Consider the following 24119-nt stretch of genomic DNA (forward strand, 5'->3'; position numbering starts at 1 on the left):
ATTTTTTGTTTTTTAGTACAAAGTGGTTGTCCCCAAAATTGGAAACATACTTGATCTTTGTACAGCATTGTCTGCTTTGTCAGGAGTACCTGCAGATAAGGTAAGAGGTTTCTGGGTTTGAAGTATGTAAGTTGGAGTTGAGTTTTTCAGTGATGTAAAACCAGATTAATAGAAATTTATTTCCTTTTAGATGATAGTTACTGATATATACAATCATAGATTTCACAGAATATTCGCTATGGATGAAAACCTTAGTAGTATTATGGAACGGGATGATATTTATGTGTAAGTATAAAATTCATTGTGCAAAATATTACTTGGGAAAAATTCAGAGGAAATAACATAAAAGTTTTCAGAGTTTATGGTCAGTTTTGTCCTTACAGGTTTGAAATTAATATCAATAGGACAGAAGATACAGAGCATGTGATTATTCCTGTTTGCCTAAGAGAAAAATTTAGACACTCAAGTTATACCCACCATACTGGTTCCTCACTTTTTGGTCAGCCTTTTCTTATGGCTGTACCACGAAACAACACTGAAGATAAACTCTATAATCTCCTGCTTTTGAGAATGTGGTAAGTGTCAGACAGTTCTTCATTGACAAAACAATAAAATAGTTAATAAAAAATATGCAGCATACTATCAGAATATAATTTGATAACCCTATATTATCTCAACTTTGTTTAAACAGGTAGCAACTTAAAAAATCAAATTATAGTTTAATTTTGTCTCTTAATCATGTAAAACACATTACTGAGGTAATTTCAAACCCTGAAAGTGAATTCTTTTAGCTGTTTTACACCGGAAGTTTACAGTTGGAAGAAAATAGGAACTTGTCACATCAGCACTGTGAAATTAAAACAAATTTCAGATATTTCATTTTGTTAAACACATTGCTAGTTTAAGAACTCCTACTGATGTTTTTATTTAAAAGGATAAACGTTCATGCTTGATAGTATTTTAAGGCAACCCCTTCTTTGTCTTCCTAAAACCTTGATTTGAATTATAATATAATCAAGACTTCCATTTGATCCCTTTTATTTTATCATTTTTAACTGACACATGTAGTATTCTTTCTTGCATACCTCTTTGAATTGTTACAATCCCAGAACCCATACATAAAGATCATATTATAGAGTTATAAGTAATCTTGGCAATAATACATATCATCTAAATGTGGGTATTTATATAATAATTTTTTTAAGTCAAGAAATTATTTGCCACAAACTTTTAACATAGAAAGATGTTAAAACCCTAGAAGTAACAAATTGCTGTCTTTCTTTTTATATAGACAACCAAAACAGAAATGATTAGTCACTTGCACTTATGGTGCTAGAGCCCGAGTTTGAATTTATCCTTGAATGTAGTATAAGACCAGCATTACTCCATTAAAAAGTTATGTTTTACTGAAGGAATGGAAAATGCTTTTTTAAGGTTTCTACCTTCATAGAACTTAAATTTGATTTCTGATTTTATTTAAGCCGATATGTCAAAATATCTACTGAAACCGAAGAAACCGAAGGATCCCTACACTGCTGTAAGGACCAAAATATTAATGGGAACGGCCCAAATGGCATACATGAAGAAGGCTCACCAAGTAAGACTTTCCTGTTAAATTATAACACCTTTCACTTGGATTATTGCCTCAGAAAAAAAGAAGATGGGGATTAAGGAACTGAAAAATATCTTCAAGCTGGGAAAAATAATGTTAATATTAATTTTGAAATGTAGCATTGGGTTTATTTAAAGACTTCTAATGTCTAAAATTAGGTGAGATGGAAACAGATGAACCAGATGATGAATCCAGCCAGGATCAAGAACTTCCCTCCGAGAATGAAAACAGTCAGTCTGAAGATTCAGTTGGAGGAGATAATGATTCTGAAAATGGATTATGTACTGAGGAAACTTGTAAAAGTCAACTCACGGGACACAAAAAAAGACTATTTACATTCCAGTTCAACAATTTAGGCAATACTGATATCAACTACATCAAAGATGACACCAGGCATATAAGATTTGACGAGAGGCAGCTTAGACTAGATGGTAAGTGTGAAAAATGGCTTGAACACTGAACTTGAACAAACCATGTTTTTTTTTAGGTGAAAACTATGAAATTCAACAGTCATGGGAAATAACCTTTACCTATCTGTATAAAATCTTGAATGAAAAGTCTTAATTTCTAAGTATATTAAACACATCACTGTTTATTAAATGGGGGTTGGACTTATTCTTAAGTCTTGTATCTTTTTTCTTTAACTGCTTAAATATTTTAATGGCTTGGAAATAGCAATTTGTCCTGATAACCTAGTGCAAGTAGAAAAGATGACTATTTGTTTATTCTGGTATATATCTTAATATTAAAATATGTTGATTTTAACATGAAAGCATATTAAGTTTTAAAGGAGAAATATGTTTTCCATCTTAGAAAGATCTTTTCTTGCTTTGGATTGGGATCCTGATTTGAAAAAAAGATATTTTGATGAAAATGCCGCTGAGGTAAGTCATCATTCATTCCCATGTTGATCATACTGTTTTGTTACACTCTTTGCTGCTACCAGATGTGTTTATTTTGCTGGTTATAGACTAGAAAAGGCTTGTTGGTTTCGAACATGCTTTCTATTAACAGTTTCAATCATCCATGTAGGTGTGTAATCATAAGTTTTTTAGACGTATGTAAATCTCAGCTGAAAAAAGCTTTATAATTCTTCTGAGAAAGTTTAGGAGTTTTTCATTACTATTCATAGTAAGATGGTATCACTAAAATGAGTTTTGTTTCATTTGTTCTCTTAACTCAAGAAATACTTCTCTTTAGGATTTTGAAAAACATGAAAGTGTGGAATATAAACCTCCTAAAAAACCCTTTGTGAAATTAAAAGATTGCATTGAGCTTTTTACAACAAAAGAAAAGCTAGGTGCTGAAGATCCCTGGTAAGAGACAAAGTTAAAAAATGTTTCTAATTATGTTTTAAGGATTTATACTAAGGTATGTGCTATATATCAAGTTGAAAAAGTACTAAATTCCCTTTGATAATTTAAATAATAAGCATTTCTTTATATGATAATTGTTAAAAGTGATTAAAATGTCTTTAAAAATATTATTACAATGTTAAGCTCTAATCTCATTACTGTATTCTCTCTAATAGCTGTTTTACTATGGATAATTAATTTTAGTTACTTTTTCCCAAGAATTTTTTTGCTGTGCAGCCATTTTGATAGAAACCTTTTTAGGAAAGTCATACGTTTTGTGGTGCTTTAATTCCATTAGAGCCCAGAAGTATTAAGATTTTCTAATGCTTATTTCTCAACATAGTTCTGTGTTCTTTTAGCATACTAAAATGTAAATAATCTAGCCTTCATCATTTCTTTGATAACTATTTACATACTAATTTATCTCATTATCTGATTTTTTTGAAGATAAAAATGATAAAGGAGTTTATCAGTCTGGTATATATTAGGTGTACTGAATAAAAGAACTTTCCAAGCATATTTTAATTATTATTTTCATTACCTCTATCAAGCTTTAAAGATTTCTCTTTATTTTTAGGTATTGTCCAAATTGTAAAGAACATCAGCAAGCCACAAAGAAATTGGATTTATGGTCCCTGCCTCCAGTACTGGTGGTACATCTCAAACGATTTTCTTATAGTCGATACATGAGAGACAAATTGGATACATTAGTTGATTTTCCCATCAAGTAAGTTTTGATTGTGCTTTATCAGCATTGGACAGCTGTAGGTTTTTATAAACATAAGGTAGCATCAGATTCAGTATTTGTGAGTCATTCTAGCAGTTTGTAAGGATCAGTAACAATTTTATTCCTTTTTAGATATTTTTCAAAGTACAAAAAGACACCTTTTTGAACAACAAAATAAAAGTAATTTTATGTTACGTTATCATATGGGTTCATTGGCCCTGTTTATATATTTAAGATACTCTGTGGGATCTTAGTGATTTTGTTTTTCCTAGGAATTATTTCATCATTAATCATCAGTTATTCCTTGGTATGCTTTTTAAAGAAGACTGGAATAATGTGAAACAGAATAATGTAATTGCTTAAAAAGATGACACAGTAGTGTAATCAGTCATTCCTGTTGTGTCATACTTCAGTTTATTTATCACATTGTCCAGAGTATTACATCACTTTTTTAAAAAGTCTGGAGACAGCATCTCTGTAGTCTTTTTTTTTTTTTTTAAGCTTTCACTAAATTTAATAGAGCATTCATAAGGACAAAAATGAAATAGTGTATTCTCATTCACGTGGTCCAGGAAGGGCTTCATCACATAACATTTTGCAGCAATAACTTGGCACTCTCCCATTTTGCTAAAAGAAAATCGATAGTATTCTTTTATATTTTATGATATTTATGCACCACAAGTTTGAGACAGTTAATAAGTAGACAACTGCCATAGGCAGGTGTGTGTACTAGAGGACTGGAAGTAAATAGATGATGTAATATTGAAAACATTCTTTGGATTGCTTATTCTGATTATTGATTATAAAGTTAAAAATGTTTTGCAGCTTTTTACCAGAAACCAATGGCAATTTTGTCCTTAATAATGAATCATCAAAGTTTTCAAAAATATAACATTTTAACAGTGTGTAAGTATAAGAAGAACCAGCAGTAATGATAATCTAGAATCTATGAGAGATTATTTGAAATTTAGGATCATTATTGCTTTTTGATGACACAAGTACCCAAAAATGAATAATGATAAGCTATAAAATGGTCATGTTACAGTTTTGTGCATGACAGATTACAAACAGTTGGTTGCATTTCAAAGAATGTTGCCTACTCGGGATAGATAGATAATCAAAACCAGGAAAATAGAATAAATATTGGGTTTAGATATATCTACATTATTATAAAATTTCTGTGAAAGTTCGTTTTCACTATTGTTTTATTCTTCCTTAAATAAATAATTACTAAAAATGACTTCAAAAATCTAAAAAATTAAAAGGGTCCAGATGGTAAAGGGTGATGACTGTTTTACTAGTATACTGAAAGTTAAATGTATTAGCACAAAAACATTAATCTGAATAACAGCATTCAGTAGAGAATTTGGAAATTCCCAACCTTTTAAGAATAATTTTGCCAAAATGTTCACATCTCAGAGGGTGTGTGTTTGTGTGATTTGTTTTACAGTTCTTTGGTTCTTAGTGATTTCTTTAGTGAAAGAGCTATTTTTTATATAAATGAGTGAAGCAACATTGACAGAGAATAGAATTCATGACATTTAGAGAAAATAAAACTAATTTGATCTCTTTGTTAAACAGTGACCTGGATATGTCAGAATTCCTAATTAATCCAAATGCAGGTCCTTGCCGCTATAATTTGATTGCTGTTTCAAACCACTATGGAGGGATGGGAGGAGGACACTGTAAGTTGACAGTTACCATTTTGCTAAAATTATGATGCTTGATAACTGCAGACTTTTTTTCTTAAGATATTTACTACTAAAAGGGAAAATATGGGGTGCTTAGCGGCTCAGTTGATAGAGCATGTGATTCTTGATCTAGGATCATGAATTCAAGCTCCACATTGGGACCTGGAGCCTCTAAAAAAAAGCGGGGATTGGGGGGCGGTAGGCCAGGGTATCTTAGTTGGTTAAGTGTCCGACTCTTGATACTGGCTCAGGGCATGATCTCTGCCCCCTGCTGTGCACTGGGCATGAAGCCTGCTTAGGACTCTCTCTCTGTCTTTCCCCCACTCGTGTCCTTTATCTCTCCAAAATAAAAATTTTTTAAAGGGGAAATATAAAACGTGTCTTACATACAGTAGTTGTTCAGTAAATTTGACTAATGAATGAATTAGCTTTTGAACCTTTTTTAACATCAGGAGTAAAGTATTGAGTTAATCATACTTTTCACTTTAATGTAAAGGGACATCATGGTCAGGACTCGTGTCCATTTCCATTCTCCTTCCCTTCCCCTTTCTAAAATGCTTGATGTATGTGTTATAAATCATGTGTCATTGTTAGTTTTTACATGGTTGGTGCAGTATGTTACAGATCTTACATTTTTCTCTTAACACATAAGACATCTCTATGTTACTTTGTGTCCATTTAGTTAATTGCTTCTAACCACTTAGGACTTAGATCTACCATATTTTATCTCTGTGCTCATTTCATGGTCCACATCCAAATTGCGTTTAACTTTCTAACATCACAGGACTGATAAAAATCGTTGTTTATGGTCCCCTATGTGAGAATTTCTTTGAGCAACATACCCAGAAGTGAGATTGCTGAGTTACAGAGTATTTAGGTACTGCCAGATGGCTCTCCAGGACAGTTATACTAGTCCACACTCTCCAACTGATAGATTTTTCTGTTGGACCATCTTTGCATTCCTACTTAACCTTTTAAGTTTTGTTTTGTTTTGTTTTGTTTTGTTTAGAAATTAATTTTTGTTTACTTAAAATTGTGTTTAAATTCACAGTTGAATTTGGTTAACTAATTTTATTTAGAGTGGTTAAGATTTCATTCATAAGTGAAATGGTCTTGTAATTTTTTTATATTCTTTCTTTGGAATCAAGATTACAGTCTGTCCTAATAAAACAGTCTGGGATAGTTTTTTTCTCCATCCTAAAGCAGATAGTATAGTATAGGAATTAACCATTCATGAAAGTCTAGTAGAATTCACCTGTAAAACCATCTGGTTTTATGTAGTTTTTACATAGCCATAGTTTTTTCTATTTATGTCATGATTATTGAAGTCTTTTCACTTTTCTTTTCCCCAAGATGTATGCATTATGGCATTTTCTACTTTTCTAAAAATGTATCTGTGTATTCCACTTTATTTGAGAATCGTTATATATAATACAGTTATGCGATGTCTTTGTCCCTTTTTCGTTCTTTTCTCTAGGTCCAGAGGTCTATCTTATTAATCTATTCAAAGAATTAGCTTTTCACTTTATTAAATTTTTCTTTTTGTTATGTGAATGTATTCTTTCTCACTGATTTCTTTGTTATATTTTCTTCTTCTTTTTTTAATGTTTATTTTTTTATTTATTTTGAGAGAGATGGAGAGCATGAGCGGAGGAGGGACAGAGTGGGAGATACAGAATCCGAAGCAGGCTTCATGCTCTTGAGTTGTCAGCACAGAGCCCAGTGAGGCACTCAAACCCACAAATCACGAGATCATGACCTGTGCCAAAGTTGGACACTTAACTGAGCCATCCAGGCGCCCCACTTTGTTATATTTTCTTCTTGTTACTTTGAGTTTGCTCCATTCCTCTTTTTTTAACTTTTGGTTTGAATACTTTATTACCTTTTGCTTCACTTTTTTCCATGCTCTCTTGAAGGCTATAATTAAAGCTCTAAATTTCCCTCTAAATACTGCTTTATTCCATAAATTTTGAGTTGTAGTATTTTCATTGACTTTAAATTCTATATATATTTTTAATTTCCTTTATGATTTCCAGTTAGTCTAAGGTCGTTTAATCATCTGCTTTTCTTTTTACTTTTTTAATGTTTGTTTATTTATTTTGAGAGAGAGAGAGCAAGAGCACGAGCAGGGGAGGGTCAGAGAGACAGGGTGAGAAAGGATCCCAAGCAGGTTCCACACCATGAACACAGCCTGATACTGGGCTTGAACTCAGAAACCATGAGATCATGACCTGAGCCAGAATCAACAGTCAGATGCTTACTGACTGAGCCATCCAGGCACCTCATATGGTCTGCTTTTCAAAACATAGTTTTTTTAAAGCTCTCCTTTTGTCTTAATTTTATTACAGAACAATTGGTTATATTGCCTGTATTATATTAATCCTTAGTTTATTAAAGCTTCCATGTGCCTTAACTTAATACAGGGTCTGTTTCTTAAATGTTTGTGTGCTTGAAAAAATATATATATTTCTCATTCAGACATAGAATTCTATATGTTTCTAATAACTTGTTTATCAGTTGTATTCAAATCATTACTATCTCTGGTTATTTTTGATATATTTGTTATATTTCTGGGAGGAATTTGTCAGGATTCTTACTAAAATGTTGATTTATGTATTTTTACTTTATTAGTTGTTTTGCACTATTAGTTGCACTTATGTTTAAAATGGGTAGCTCTTTTTGTTTCGTTCCTTTTACCAGTATTTGACTTTTTTTATTTTGGTATCAGTTGGCTTGCAAACTCTGTGTGCCTTTTTGTTGGATTTGTCTCTTATAAACCATTTTATTCTTACACCTTGTCTTTTTATTCAGCCTGGCAATATGTTTCTTTTAATTTGTGGGTGCATTGGTATTCAGTTCAATTGACAAACTTACAACCCACATTAGGATCCACCCAAAAGAGCAATAATTTTGTTTTGTGAGGTGTAGAATTATCCAGAAGATAGAGCCTACAAGGTGTCACTTTTTAGTGACACCTTTTAGAAGCTATGACACTTTTTAGAAGCTATGACAGCAGATAATTGTTTGGGGGACATTTTGTAACTTTGTTTCCTCAGTTATTAGATAGTTTATATAAAGCCTAGGATGTGAGAGGGAGCATTTTTTTTTTTTAACTTTTAAAGATAAAGCAAATCTTTACTTTTTTTTAAGTTTATTTTAAGACAGAGAGTGTGAGTGAAGGAGGGGCAGAGAGGGAGAGAGAGAATCCCAAGCAAACTCTGTGATGTCGGCACACAGCCTGACATGGGGCTTGATCTCACAAACTGTGAGATCATAACCTCAGCCGAAATCAAGAGTTGGATGCTTAAACAACTGAGTCAGCCAGATGCCCTGATAAAGCGAATCTTTAAAAATTTTACAGATTAATCACTTTTTATTTTTCTCTTGCTTAGTACTTTTGTTTTTTGGTGTAAAAACTACAAATTGCTGGGATAGTATTATTGAAAAAAAATTTGTAAATATTTATAAAAATAACAAATACAAAATTTAAATTATGTTTGAAATGTCAAACTCTGTAGTCAGGGACAGACCTGGCTTTAAATGTTAACTCAGCCAATTAACAGCTTTACCCTTGGACATTAAATTTCTCTTCATGCTTCACTTTCCCCATTTCTAAAACTAGAAAAAGAATAAGATAATACCTTCTCTATGAGATAATACATGTAAAGTACAGAGCTTTGTGCCTGATCCGCAATAAGCACTACATAAATGTTAATTCTCATTTATTGTCATTCATATTGTTATTCTGTGCACTAAAAAATAATAGATCTATTCTGTTGTCCTTGGGATTAAAAAAAAAAAGGTCACAGATTTCAACTTCTTTGAAAACCATCTTAGGTATTTAGATTTTAGGAAATTATGCTAAAACCTATAATCGATGGAATCAGTTGAATGTGTAAAATATAGGCCTTGTGTACATGATTATCATGCAGCTTTAGTACGTATTCCTTATATAGATGATTGTGAAGATTTGCAGGTTCCCCCCAGAAACCATAGATCATTCCAGTCACAGAAGTGATTATATTTTTCATTAGATACTGCTTTCGCAAAAAATAAAGATGATGGAAAATGGTACTACTTTGATGACAGTAGTGTCTCAACTGCATCTGAAGACCAGATTGTGGTAAGTGTGTCTTTTACTTCCTGAAAATTATAAGATCCATTTTTTTTAAAGATGCCCATGGAATGGAACACTCTAGTCTGTATTCTAGCCATTCTAATAGTTAAGAGAGACTTGCTCTGATTTAAAGAAATGTAAAATTGTCCCTCTAAATGGAAATTTGTCTTCTAAATCTGCCCACTAACAGAAACATAAATTGCAACATGAAATTTTTCCTGGTACTTTTCAACATGAAAACTGGAATTTAAAATTCTTCCTTTGGGAAATGAGCTCAGATATTTTGGGACATCGACTACTTAAAATCAGAGTACTAATATAGAAAACAAAAAAATCCTTTAAGGGTCTTCCTTACCATACCTGTGATTTTTAAAGTAAAGTCTTATCCTGTATGACAGTTAAACATTTAAACTCAAAATTACATGATTAGATAAAACAAATTAGAGATTTTTTTTAATTAACCTTGTGTATCTGTTACTTTGATATCTTCTGAATAGTAGAAAAATGAGGAAGTAACATCTATTCACATTTACATCAGTTAACCAGCTACAGCTGGAACCAAAATATTGGCATTTGCTTTGCTTCCCATCAGAGCATATTTTTATTACCAAATATTGATTGGTGAAGGGATGATGAGTTGATTCTAAGAAGAAAGCTAACACTCACTTGATAAAGGTTTATTTTTCTATTAAAGTTTGCCTTCTATGAATTTTACTGTTTGACCACAATATTATGAAGAGTGAGAAATGTAGTATTTGCTCCTGTGAGCACGGAGCTCATATTTCCCACATATTTCTTTTGGTGTTCAGAGCACTGACTGCTTTATTTCCCAGTTTCAGTTGAGGGCAGAAACCAGCTTTTTCTTGAGTTCATAATGCCTTAAATGTCTTCAACTTACATTGTTCAATTTAGTAAATTAATAAACTTCTGAGCTCTGTTATTGGCATAGTTTCAACTCATCATTGGGTGAAGAGATATGAAATAATTTTGACTTGTTTCTCTACAGATATTTTAAGTTTGTGTGTTTGTGTGTGTGCGTTATGTACTGTTGCTTATCTCCCTATAGCTATAACATAAAAGAAAGACTAGAACGCTAATATTTTTTAAATCTGTATGTGCCTAAGTTATATTTCCAGTTTATATTTAGACTTCTAATTTCAACTCTCATCTGTCACTTTTCAATCGTGTTTTCCTCTTTAATCTCCCAGCCAGAACATCCTGAAATTACCTATATTCTCTTTCAACATGTCTTTGACAGTGCTGCCCTAATCTTGCCTTCAAATAAACAATATATCTTGTTTTTATACAATACATCTATTTAATGTTACCTTACATCTTAACAATGATGATACTTCATTTAGTCAACAAGTATTTGAGTACCTTCTTCATGTAGGACTCAGTTCTAAACAAGATTAAAAGACCACTATCTCTAACTTAAAGAGGCTTACAGTCCAGAGATGAGAGAGAAGTAAATTACCAATTATATCATAAGTACTATTAAATATCTTGGCTATAAGGAGAAAGGACAGCTATCTCTGCTGATGTGGGGTGTAAGGAGATAGGACCAGTGTAGGGGAGTTTGCATAATAAAGTGGTGTTTGACCTGAGTCTGCAACTACAAATAGAAAAATTAAACAAAAGAAGCAAAGGAAACAGTACTACAAAAGCAAGGAGGCATGATAAAACATGGTATTTAGCAAAACAGCAAACAATGTGGTATTACTGAAAGGAAATCCCTGTTAGGAATATGGGGCAGAAATTAGGCTAGAGCTAAACGTGGCAGTCAGATCAAGGAAAATGACATTCTTCACAGTTTAAAGCTTTTCTTAAAAACTATGAGAATCATAGGTGATTGTTAAGCAATAGAACATTATTAAATTTGGAATTTGAGACAAGAAGCAGGCTATTACAGCCTCCAGCAAAAACAAGGCTGTCATGTCACTTCAGCAATACAGGTTTCTAAATTTAAAGCATGGTAGTAGTAATAAGTAAGCAAGTAAAAATAAAGTTGTGGTAGTATTGTATAAACAACAGGGAAATGGATTTATGAGATTATGAGTTCAGGAGTGAGTACCAGCCTAAGTTATAAATTTGCATTGTTGGTCTTATACTTGAAGCCATAGGTTTGAATGAGTCACCTGGTGAGAAGATACAGAGTAAGAAAGAGTGGTGGGCAGGGGACAGAACATGATTTTTTTTTTTTTAAGTTGGGATTTACTAAGGCCACAAAAAAGTCAGACGCAACCGTGGAGATAGAAGATCTATGGTAAAGTAGTGTCATGAAAGCCAAAAATTGTTTGATGTAGGAAAGAAAAATAGTAAAGCATTAAATGCTACAGCGGTACTGAATAAAAGAACTTTAAACAGTATCCATTTAATTTGTTTACAGCAGGTTATTGTCCCTAGTGAAAGCCTGAAATTTCAGTAGAATGATGGGCGCAACAGATCATGCTGAATATAGGGGTTTGCATGAGAGTGAAAAATGGATATTTGGTGGCTCTGTCTATAACCTGGCAGCTGGAGCAGGTGGTAGAGTGGAGAGGGATTTATAATGGGAAGAGACATGAGTGTTTTTTATGCCAAGAAGTCCAATTGGAATCACTAAATATATGCAGTGGTGACAAATGGAGCAGTACCCTGAAAGCAGCAGGAAAAGCTGGACTCTGGAGCAAACTGAGAGGGAAGGGATGAGTATTAGAAAGAAGCTTCCCTTTTCCTTAGACACAGGAGGGAAGCAGACATAGAACTGTTTCATGTGGCAGTAACTAGGTTAATCTGTGATAGAGTTGCATTTATTCATCTGTTTAGCTAATTTAAAAGAATAAAAATATTCATTCTAGTGACTCTTCTTCCTTTATATATAGAAGTGATCTTGTATTTAACCAATTTAAATAAGTTCCGTTTGTCCATGTACAGTTTTTCTATTTGACTTATGCCCTGTCTCCAAAATCAGTTACCAGGTGAAAAATCCATACTGTGCTTAATATGATCTTTGAGACTTATGCCCATTTTGACATCCTTTGTTTGTTTCAACAGTCCAAAGCAGCATATGTACTGTTCTACCAGAGACAAGACACTTTCAGTGGAACTGGCTTTTTTCCTCTTGACCGAGAAACTAAAGGTGCTTCAGCTGCCACAGGCATCCCGTTAGAAAGTGATGAAGATAGCAATGATAATGACAATGATATAGAAAACGAAAACTGTATGCACACTAACTAATGAAAGTCCTAGAAGCCATAAAAGAGAGACTTTCCTGCTGGTGGTATGAAATGATGAGGTTACCCACCACATTAAACAAAAGTCTGAGATGGGGAGTTTCAGATAACCGAATGTAAATCCTTTATCAGATTTTAACTTGTGGAGTACTTGAAGTGAAACACAATGAAAACTTTAACAGAAATTGTCTCTTAATACATTTACAGTCTTGTAATTACAAGCTAAATATATATAGGAAATCACAAATAAATCCCTTTTAAGTTTGCTGCTGTTTTGATGAATTATGTTTTCTTTAATTTTTTGGATGTGAGTTAATTGATGACAGATGTTAAATTTGTGGATGTTGGTCATTTATTTTGCTCTAATAATACTGCAAGAAAACTATGGCTGAACTTAGTTTTTGGATAATCTAGTTCATGTGCATTAGGCTGCCACATATATTACTATGATATTTAGCTGCGGTATCAATGTGGCATAAATACTGCAGTAGTATTCTTGGAAACCAAATTTTCAAATCTGTCCCTGGTAATCAACATGGGCCTATTAAAAAAACAAATCATGATACAGGAAACAATCTTGGAAAACTTATTTTCTTCTGTAGAATCATTAAAGATCCAGAATGTTATGTTCATATTACTGCCGCTGTGAAAAACAGGTTCTAGATTTCACACTCCATCTAAAATCATTTTTCAGTTAAATGTAAGTATTTTTTACTGCTATTGAGATCTATTCCTTAAGTATTCAAATTTTGTTGACTTGCTTTAAAACGCATATCTTTAATCTGGTGTTGGTCCAAAATTAAAATTTTTGCTGTCTGTTTTTCTCTACCCCATTTTTTGGTAATTTGGCAACCTTTAACCCTTCCAATTGCTATAATACATATAAGGACAGACTTATAGTATTCTGTGTCCATAGTAATAATTACATCAAGCTTAGATGAGAAATTTTTTTTCATATACTGGCCTTTAAATCATTAATGGACAATTGGCTTTAAAGGTAGGTCTGTTAACTTTCTTTGTGTGTTCCTGATGGAATTCACCATAGCCTTACAGCTTTTCTCAGAAGGTAACTTGTTATAAGAGAATTGGCATTTGCATGTTCTAGAGTCAGAACCTGTATAGTATATAAAGTATACAAACCTTGAATTTGATTTTTAGTTCACCACATTCAAGGATCCAGGATGCCAAAAATATGTGTGAACATTTGAAACATTTTTCATTTGCTGCTTTTTCCCTTTGATCTAGTTGAAAGAATGTATTGTCGATTGGCATACAATACTGCCTTTAATAGAAAAATCTAAATGCTGGGGCACATTTCACATATCGACTACCTGAGAAATTGCTTTGTGTCCCACTGTTATTAAAGCAAAAAGTATAATGTTCTTCACTTGAACTAATCAAATACAATAGATTATAAATTGTGTATTGTAAATAAAAGTTCACTCTGTGAGTGCACATTTTGGTAAATTATTTATTTATGTTAGCATTTAAAAAAGAAAAAAATGCATTTGACCAGGATAAATGAGGTATGTTGATCATGGCTTTGCTTTATACCTTGATATTAAAGCTGGTTTTTCATCCTGGTATTTTAAAAGCTGCTTTGGGTTTGTTTTTTGTTTTTTGTTTTTTGTTTTCTTTCCTTTTTTCTTTTCTTTCTTTTCTCCTTTTTTTTTTTTAATGTAAACTAACCTCCTGCATGACAGAGGTTAAAATTTTGTCTGCACTTGAGTTCACTTGAGTTTACATTTGAAATGTGCATGTTTATTTATACAGATTTCAATAAAGCTATTTAAGGCCTTATTTAAGTCTTTTATTTCTTACTCTGAATCTTGATAAAAATTCTATGTGGTAGGTGACTATATGATAGACTTTTTAGTTATCATATAGTTAAAAAATAGAAAGGAAAGCATGTCACAGCTAAACAAATCCTGTTAAGGATGTGTTTTAAAGTTGAGTTTTTAAAAATATGCATTAAACATATATTTGTGCACCTACTAATCACTATTCTGTAGTCTTGAGATATAGCAGTAAACAAACATCCCTCCACTCAGAGCTTGCAGTCTTCTGCTGTCTACCACTTAATAGACTTTCCATTTTTCTGAGGTTTAAAGAAAAACCAAATTAACTTTTCCAGCCCTAAATTGTAGTCTCCACCCTAACTGTCCATAGAGACCATTCCTTTTTAATGCCTGCGATTAACTTTTATTCCCACTAAAAGAAGTGTTTTAAAATAGAAAAGGATGTTAATAATACCATGGAATTTGTCAAACTCAAATTACATTTTCAGCTGCAAAAAAACTAAAGGCAGTGCAAAAGGCTAGTCCATGCTCTAATTAAAAGTAGATATTCATAGGTAATAAAGGTGGTAATAATGCAGCCAACCTAGAATTCTACTGTTAGCTTTTCTACTTGGTAGTCATATGACTTTGAAGTTAATCTCCCCTACTATCTTTCTTCATCTGTAAAATTATAACAATGGTAGTAGTATTCATTGAGCATTTACTCCAGACCAGGTAGTGTATTAAAGTGTTATATGTATTTTCTCATTCATGCCCACAGTAGCTGTGAGACAGAGACATTGATCATCACCATTTTTCATTTGAAGAAGCCAAGGTACAAAGCAGTTAAGTGATATTCCCAAGTTCATTCAATTACTGTGTGATAGAGCCAATATTCTGCCCTCAGATATGTGCACTGCCTCCCACTTTGTTACAGTGTCTGCCTCACAGGGTTGTTGAGATCCCAAATGAAATCATGTATTTTATAGAAAGGTGCTTTGTAAACTATGTGGTATACTCATTACTGATTTTAAGTGTAATATGGCATTTTTCTTCCTTGTTTATCTGACTCAAGTACACCCTTCTGTATATTTCTGCAAATGCAGCCCTGATTTTCATGACTTTTTTCTTCACCTGTAGTTTAGTTTTAATCTCTGAGCAAAAGCAACAGTTTAACACTTTGCTTAAATATCTTGCTTTCTCCTATAGTCTGTTCTTTTAGCAGTCCTATATTTATCCTTGCTTTCCTGGCAATGCACTATAAAACCATACAAAGCATTGATTTGGGCAAGAAGAAACCCAGTAACTACCAAAGCCAGTGATTCTGTATATGGATAGTAGTTTGTCACCAACTAATTTCATTGAGATGAGGACATCTTAAAATAAGCCAGGAAACTATGGGAGAAGATGAAGGGAGTCCCAGTAGCTTACCAAAGGGGTGGGGATGGGGCATATTCAGGTTGGAACCTTCCACCCCCCAGAGGAATTGGCACTACATCGTGTATGGTGAAAATAAAAAGCAAGTCAACTTTCAAGTTGCTTTTTATTTTTATGTTCTTTATAGACAGTGCACTTGATTACTGCCAGCTTCCCACCCTCCTTTCTTGGTATGCTTCTGATCTTTGTGCAGTGTACATTAGCACATTCTCTTTAACTCAGTTTTTAAAGTACAAATGTGGAAAATTCCTATATACTAGGGCATAGGACCAGACATCCTCTAAAATCTCAGAGGAGTAAGACTGTAAAGAAAGTAATTGCATTTCTGGAGGCAAAGAAGAATAGTGGACACCTTTGTTTGTATTTTTTATTCAATAAAATAAAATTTCTCTTTTTCTTTGAAATCACTTCTCTTGAAAACATAATTATGTGGATAATTCCCCAATAATTCTTTTAATGACACTTAAAGGGCCAGAGGAGAGTAGAGAGGTGGGAAGGAGAGTACATGCATGTCCTTGACGACTTACATACTAAGATGCAGAACTATAGTAAATTGTTTTGTGACCAGATTTTTCCAATGAGAAATCTATATAATTTTCTTATAAGCATGTTAGGTTGTAGGACATTTCAATTAGATATGTATGTTTTTGATATGTTCAATTTATATTTACTATGTATTAAAATTTTTTCCAAATAGCTCAGACAACAAAACTTTCATTTAAAAAGTGTATTTAAATTTTTATAAGCTACATGAGTAGGTTTTTAAATATTAGAATTGGGAAGATAAAATGTATATGGTAAAATTCAAATTATCAGTCAAAATTTATTTTCAGTAATGATGGGGTAAAGAATATTTTGATGGATAATATAAAACTACAAAAATCATTTTTGGCAAATATATGCATTGGGAAACATACTCCACATCATACCGTAGTCTAATGATACCCCAACTCTGCCTTTGAGAGCCTGGAAATTGCCAGGGTAATAAGAGGAAAAGAGCCTACATTATAAAGGGAATCCAGAAAGTTGGTAAACCATGCATGAAAATCAAGCCTTGACAACATTTTGGACTAGAGTTTCAAAGGACAGGAAGAAAATCAAGTGGATTTTGAGGTTTTTGTTTTTTGTTTTTTGTTTTTTCCCTAGAAATGTTAAATGTGATTACACAAAGCAGCTGAAAATACAGCTATCTCTTTGGTAATTGTCCTTTTAAATGGAAATGCTGTAAAAATAAGACCAATATCTTCCAGTATGCACAAAATCAAATATTTTAAATGTTTAAACTGTTTTGGTAATTAACTATATTCTACTGCAGAAAATCCTGGTTGAAGGTGGTACTACTCATTTTGCTCAAAATTTTCCTCCTATCAGGACCTTGTAGCTTGTTCTATATAGTTTGGTGAAACAAACCAGTTTCATTTACTGTGATTTTCAAGTCCATTGCTAGCTGGAGTTAAAGCTCCATACATAAAAGTAAAAAGTATTGAACCATCCCAATAGTCTTTTCCCATAATGTATATTATTACATTTTTTTCAATAATTACATAATTTCTCAAACTTGTTTAAAAGCTTAAATATCACTTTGTTTTTTAATTCTTAAACTTTTAGGATTATTAATTTTGTAACATCTCAAATCTGTTATTAAAACTTTTATTACAGTATTTGCCTTTCTTTCAAACTTTATAAGAGAACATTGTAGGTTCACAGACATTGTAACTCCTTATTCCTCTTCTGCTCCTTGAGTCTTAGATACAATTTACATAATTTAGACTCCACTAAAATATTCTGCTTGTCTGGCCTTCCATGTGTGCCTTCACTGTTTCATCTGGCCTGCTTTCTTCTGACCTTCAATTCTCCCTATGAGCAAATGAAAGTATTTCATTTTCTTTATAGTGAAAACCATCTTTCCATTATATCAAATGGTGAATTATCAGTGTCCTGAAAATAACTTAAAACAAAGCACCCTACAAACAAATACAGATCATTTTAGAATTGCCCTCAATTGAGAGAAACAAAAACAATAAATTGTAAATATAGAGAAACTATTTGTAGTGTATTTTTTTGAGGGTGGATTCCTGTAGAACTTTTAAATGTTGAGTGACTTTAGTAAAATTAAACTCTTTAGTTTAAAAAACTCAGAATTACATTCCATTTTGAGCCATGTGTCTATGCGTGAGTTGAGGTGATACTGCAGATGCAAACAGTAAACGTCAGTAATTACAGATACTTGGTTAGTATATTTGTTGGGATACCATGAGATTTGGTAGGGAACATTCTAAATTTAGAAACCATTTCCCCACAGCTAGCTCTAAACAAGTCATTAGCTGATGTTTCAGTTTTCTCAACCATAAAATCGTATCAGTTTCTTGTGAGGAAGTAATGGACACGTAGGTGTGAACTTCCAGGTGTGCAAAATAAGACCATATTTTGTAGTATGGACAACGAGAATGTTGTAGCATCACTCATAAAAGACTTCTTAAATGGAAGGCTCAAATTCAACTTTGGAAATTGTTGAAGTATATATTCTTAGCAAAAGAATAACTAATGGGATGGACCAAATTAAAATTTGTTTTTTGTTTTATATCCTTCTCCTGGCTCCTGTAAAAGAGCAAAAGTATCAGTGTGATGGTAAGCTTAAAAAATTTCATCATGGATACTAGAATCCAGTTGTATACTAACAATATGATTTTTAAAGCTTTTTGTGAGCATAATTTCATAGCTTTTAAATTTAGAACTTTTTCTCTGCCTTGGGCAGCCATGGATTGTGCTGGGTTTTCCCCCCAATTTCATTAATCATTGTCTATAATCATTTGAGTTAAAGATAATAGTCCAAACTCCAGAGTTTATGGCTTTTATTTTGTCTGAATATAGTAACAATTATAATTATTTTAATTTAACCAGTACTAAATAACTGCATGTCATGGCAGACTAAAATGTTGCATCCTCTTTTGAAAAATGTAAATGTACAATCATATCCACTCACCAGGATTATGCCTCCTGGCCACCAGCCTCTTCTTACTCCAGTTCATTCTTTATTCTGCCAGAGTGATCACCATTAAAAAAAAAAAAAAAAAAAAAAAAAAAAGAAGGAAGAAAGAAAGGAAAGGAAGGAAGGAAGGAAGAAAAAAAAGAAAAAGAAAGGAAAGAAAAGAAAGAAAAAAGAAAAGGAAGAAAAAGAAAAGGTCAGATTCTATTCCTCTGTCCAACTTCAAGTTCTCCTCTGGTTTGGAGCATAGACTCAGGAATTAAACCACTTGAGTTCTGGGCCTGCCATTTTCCTGCAAGTCATGTCACTCTCTGCCTCTCACTCCTAGTTTACAAACTAGATCAGCTCTTGAACTCCCACCTAGGAGGGCTTGGGGTCTGATTAGAAGGAAGTGTGAGACTGTCAAAACTGCATATTTGCTTAGCAAGCACGTGATTTTTCTCAGGATGCACAGTTTACTAGTGGGCTACTAATTATTTGTGAGGAAACAGAACTCCCCATCAACCTGAGCCATCCATTTCTGGCACTGCATTACCTACCTTTCAGAATTGTGAAGTTTATGTCTTGATCTTGGTGAAGAATGTAGCAGGTATTATTACTAATAAAGTACCCACGTGTAGGAATGATTGTTCTCTTTATCATTCATTCTCAGTTTCTAATAAGCTGCTTTTAGCAAGAGAGCAAAGAGTAAGGTAACCATTCGTCTACCCAGATTGCCTGTTCAACTGGTGTTTAAGGGAAAAGGTTGAGAATTTGGCCCTTAACTCTTTACCTTTCCTCAAACATACCATACAATTTGACAATGCTGGGCTTCCCCATATATGATTCTAGTTTGCCGGGCTTGCCTTATCTTCTACCTGGCAAACTCCCATACACGTTCTTCAAGACGTGTCCCAGCATGCACCTGCTTAGTCTTCCTGACACATAAGTTGCCATAACTTTCTTTACTCCATTAAACTGAATTATCTGAAGGGAGAATCCTGTTCAGTGTTCCTAACTGTGGTAATTACCAAATGAAATTTTCTTAAAACTCAAACATCATTGTATTGTGATGTTGTTTCATCCCTGACATATTAAAAAACATATATTTTAAAAGTAAATTTGTTCACGAGTGGACACTAAAACATAAAAAAATACAGTGAGAGTCTAAATTCAGTATCATTTATGAAATTTGGAATATTCAAAATTAAATGTAAATAAGAACTATAGTTTATATTTTCTTTTTTAATGTTTTTATTTATTTTTGAGAGAGAATGCAAGCAGGTGAGGAGCAGAGAGAGAGGCACACACAGTCCAAAGCAGGCTCCAAGGCTCTGAACTGTCAGCACAGAACCCGACACGGGGCTTGAACCCACAAACCGTGAGTACATGACCTGAGCTGAAGTCAGACATTTAACCTACTGAGCCACCCAGGTGCCCCTATAGTTTGTATTTTCTAAAGATGTTTTTAAACATTGAGGCACATGTGCCCCTATGAATCATCACTCCTATATTTTTGGGATTAATTCCTAATAGTGCAATTGCTGGGTCGTAGGGTAATTCTATCTTTAATTTTTTGAGGAACCTCTACACTGCTTTCCAGTTTGCATTCCCACCAACAGTGCAACACGGTTCCCACTTCTCCACATCCTTGTCAACATGTGTTGTTACCCCAATGTTTATAGCAGCGCTATCAACAATAGCCAAATTATGGAAAGAACCCAAATGTCCATCAACTAATGAATGAATGAAGAAGATATGATTTATATATACAATGGAATACTACTTGTCAATAAGAATTAAATCTTGCCATTTGCAACAATGTGGATGGAACTGGAGGGTATTATAGTAAGTGAAATAAGTCAGAGAAAGACAAATGTTTTCACTCATAATGTGGGAGAAACTTTTAACAGGACCATTGGGGAAGGGAAGGAGAAAAAAATAGTTTCAAACAATACAGAGAACAAACTGAGGGTTGATGGGGGGGCGGAGTATGGGGAGGGAAAATGGGTGATGAGCACTGAGGAGGAGGGCACTTGTTGGGGTGAGCACTGCGTGTTGTATGTAAGCGATGAATCATGGGAATCTATTCCTGAAGCCAAGAGCACACTGTATCTTAGCTAACTCAACAATAAATTATATTTTTAAAAATAAAACTACTTGTAAATTTTAAATAAATAATAAAGATTTTGTATTGTAAAGAATATCTTCCAACCCAGATCTTATCTGGTTTCTATGGCAAAGTAAAGCATGCTGTGACTAGGCTAATAGTTTCCTTCTGCCCAATATTACATGTTAAGTCTTAAGATTGTCCATTTTACTTGAAAAGAGTCCAAGGTTTTCCAGGAGAATAAACAACAACCAAAAAGATCTAGATTCTTTTTGCCTCTGCATTGACTGAAAATGTAGTCAACAAGTCTGTCTTCCTCCATCCTCTGAGAAGGCAGAGTTCTTAAATGCTGATGAGAGGCTGACCTAGCAATTGCTTCCAGGCAACCTGACAAGTGGTACTGCATTTAAACAAACATGGCGTCCACAAACATTGTGTCGAGACCCCATCTCCATGAAAGGGCACAATTTTTATAGTATGAATCAGCCTGAGTGGTTACTGCTCTTACTATTTAGAAGTTCCTAATCACCCCCACCATCACCACCCAAGCACACTGGAATAATAAAACATTAACTATTTGGTTGGAATACACAAAAATAGGTGTGCAAATTACTAATTTGGGGAGTGAAATAGTTTTCAGACTTGAATCCCCATTTTAAAAAGATCTCACTTTTAAGGCAAAAATTCTTATGATGGCCAAGATCAAGACTCAGTTTCCCAACAGAGTAAGTTAATTTTGAAAACAAAAGGAACCAAATGTTGAGAAAGGAGAAAATAGTCAAGTTTGGTTGGAAAAGAGGTTTTATGTGGGTTTTTTTTTTTTTCTTTAGCGGGTGAGTTAAACTATAAAAATATTTTCACGGAAATATTCCCCAAAATTCCCTTTAAACAACTAGGTAAACTTGAAACATCCTGCATCTTCCCAATTTTGTACAAAGGCATGTGAAAGATGAGCTGTTTAATGATACCAGTTGTAGTTGTGTAAAAATCAAACAGCCCAACCAGAATTACTTGCATACATAACTCATTAACAAAACCTCCAAACCCTAGATAAATAGACTCAGGAGGAAAATTAAATTGCTTAACTGTTCAAAATATGTTTTCTGAAGCACATGGCAAATGATTTAATTGATGTATATTCTACAAGTAAGTAACAGTTTACTATTTGTGCTAACAGTTTGTGCTATTTTAATAGGCTCACAATGAGATGAAAGGTGCTAAAACCAGGTGTTTCTTTAGTGCTAGTGAAATTGTTAGAATTCTGAAAACTGCTTTCATACTAAAATTATTAACTAATTCAAAACTTAACTTCAGAGTTTAGGGTAGTCCTACCAGCCCTTTTTGCCCTCAAAGTGAGACAGCCTAAGACCAGAGCAGAGATAACTCCTTACCTTAGATAATAGCCATATTTTCCCTCTCCCGTCAAGGGGCCCACTTACCTTTCACAGATTCCGAGACACTTCTGTTCACTTAAAACTTTTATGCCTGTATGTTTCTACCCCGATACTTGGCTGGTATCTCTGTAAACCTGAATTTTGACCTAGCCATTCTTTTGTAACTTTTGTCTGTTTCTACAACTACATTGTATCTCCAAGGGCATGGGTTATCTGTCCAGACTCTGACGTTTGCTCATATTCTGCAGTTGTGGTTTGGTTTGTCAAAATGTGATGTTGGGATTTAACCCTAAAATTCAAAGTTACAGTTTCACCTTCTGTGTCTGTGTAGGTCTTCTCTTCTTTGACTGCCCTGATCTGCCTTCCTCCTAAGCTGCCCATAATGAATAAGAAAACTATACTGACTGCACTGCCTATAACTAGACTGTTAACTTAAGGAATGAAGTAGGTCTTTCTATAGTAAACCATTTGCGACTGTATTTCCACAACTGTGACATCGTTGTTATTGTTGTTGTTTTCTTAATGTAATTTCAAATACAGAAAAACCAAGTTCTTGGACAAATGTCAGGATCAAAATCATTACATGAAAATTTATCATAAAACTAATTGGGAAGGGGTGCCTGGTAGGCTTAGTCAGTTGAGAGACCAAATCTTTTTTTATTTTTTAATTTAATTTTTTTAATTAATTTTTTTAATTTACATGTAAGTTAGCGTATAGTGCAACAATGATTTCAGGAGTAGATTTCTTAATGCCCCTTACCCATTTAGCCCATCCCCCCTCCCACAACCCCTCTGTTAGTTCTCCATATTTAAGAGTCTCTTATGTTTTGTCCTCCTCCCTGTTTTTATATTATTTTTGCTTCCCTTCCCTTATGTTCATCTGTTTTGTCTCTTAAAAGTCCTCATATGAGTGAAGTCATATGATATTTGTCTTTCTCTGACTCATTTCACTTAGCATAATACCCTCCAGTTCCATCCATGTAGTTGCAAATGGCAAGATTTCATTGTTTTTGATTGCCGAGTAATACTCCATTGTATATATATACCACATCTTCTTTATCCATTCATCCATCAAAGGACATTTGGGCTCTTTCCATACTTTGGCTATTGTTGATAGTGCTGCTATAAACATCGGGGTACATGTGCCCCTACAAATCAGCACTCCTATATCCTTTCAGTAAATTCCTAGTAGTGCTATTGCTGGGTCGTAGGGTAATTCTATTTTTAATTTTATGAGGAACCTCCACACTGTTTTCCAGAGCGGCTGCACCAGTTTGCATTCCCACCGACAGTACAAGAGGGTTCCCATTTCTCCACATCCTTGTCAACATCTGTTGTTTAATGAGTTGTTAATTTTAGCCACACTGACCGGTGTGAGGTGGTATCTCATTGTGGTTTTGGTTTGTATTTCCCTCATGATGAGTGATGTGGAGCATTTTTTCATGTGTCGGTTAGCCATCTGGATGTCTTCTTTGGAGAAGTGTCTATTCGATGTCCATTTCTTCACTGGATTTTTTGGGTGTTGAGTTTCAGAAGTTCTTTATAGATTTTGGATACTAACCCTTCATCTGATATATCATTTGCAAATATCTTCTCCCGTTCTGTTGGTTGCCTTTTAGTTTTGCTGATTGTTTCCTTTGCTGTGCAGAAGCTTTTTATTTTGATGAGGTCCCAGTAGTTCGTTTTTGCTTTTGTTTCCCTTTGAGAGGCCAAATCTT

At 33.6% G+C, this 24119-nt stretch overlaps 1 protein-coding gene across 6 annotated transcripts in view; it reads left to right on the forward strand.

Moving 5' to 3' along the window:
* Nucleotides 1–14517, forward strand: part of USP15 (ubiquitin specific peptidase 15) — a 118903-nt gene extending 104386 nt beyond the window's left edge. For 5 of the 6 annotated variants that reach the window (XM_045466168.1, XM_045466169.1, XM_045466171.1 and 2 more), the window contains 11 exons: nucleotides 17–100; nucleotides 191–285; nucleotides 384–575; nucleotides 1482–1597; nucleotides 1771–2043; nucleotides 2426–2496; nucleotides 2813–2928; nucleotides 3545–3694; nucleotides 5276–5379; nucleotides 9420–9508; nucleotides 12539–14517. In XM_045466168.1, the coding sequence (XP_045322124.1) occupies nucleotides 17–100; nucleotides 191–285; nucleotides 384–575; nucleotides 1482–1597; nucleotides 1771–2043; nucleotides 2426–2496; nucleotides 2813–2928; nucleotides 3545–3694; nucleotides 5276–5379; nucleotides 9420–9508; nucleotides 12539–12721 (1473 nt within the window). In that variant the 3' untranslated portion in view covers nucleotides 12722–14517. Of the gene's footprint in view, nucleotides 1–16; nucleotides 101–190; nucleotides 286–383; nucleotides 576–1481; nucleotides 1598–1770; nucleotides 2044–2425; nucleotides 2497–2796; nucleotides 2929–3544; nucleotides 3695–5275; nucleotides 5380–9419; nucleotides 9509–12538 lie in introns of those variants that run through there. The other variant, XM_045466170.1, reaches the window with a different exon arrangement.
* Nucleotides 14518–24119: the final 9602 nt, after the last annotated feature.

This window comes from Leopardus geoffroyi, chromosome B4 (genome assembly GCF_018350155.1).
Source record: "Leopardus geoffroyi isolate Oge1 chromosome B4, O.geoffroyi_Oge1_pat1.0, whole genome shotgun sequence".
Lineage (NCBI taxonomy): Eukaryota > Metazoa > Chordata > Mammalia > Carnivora > Felidae > Leopardus > Leopardus geoffroyi.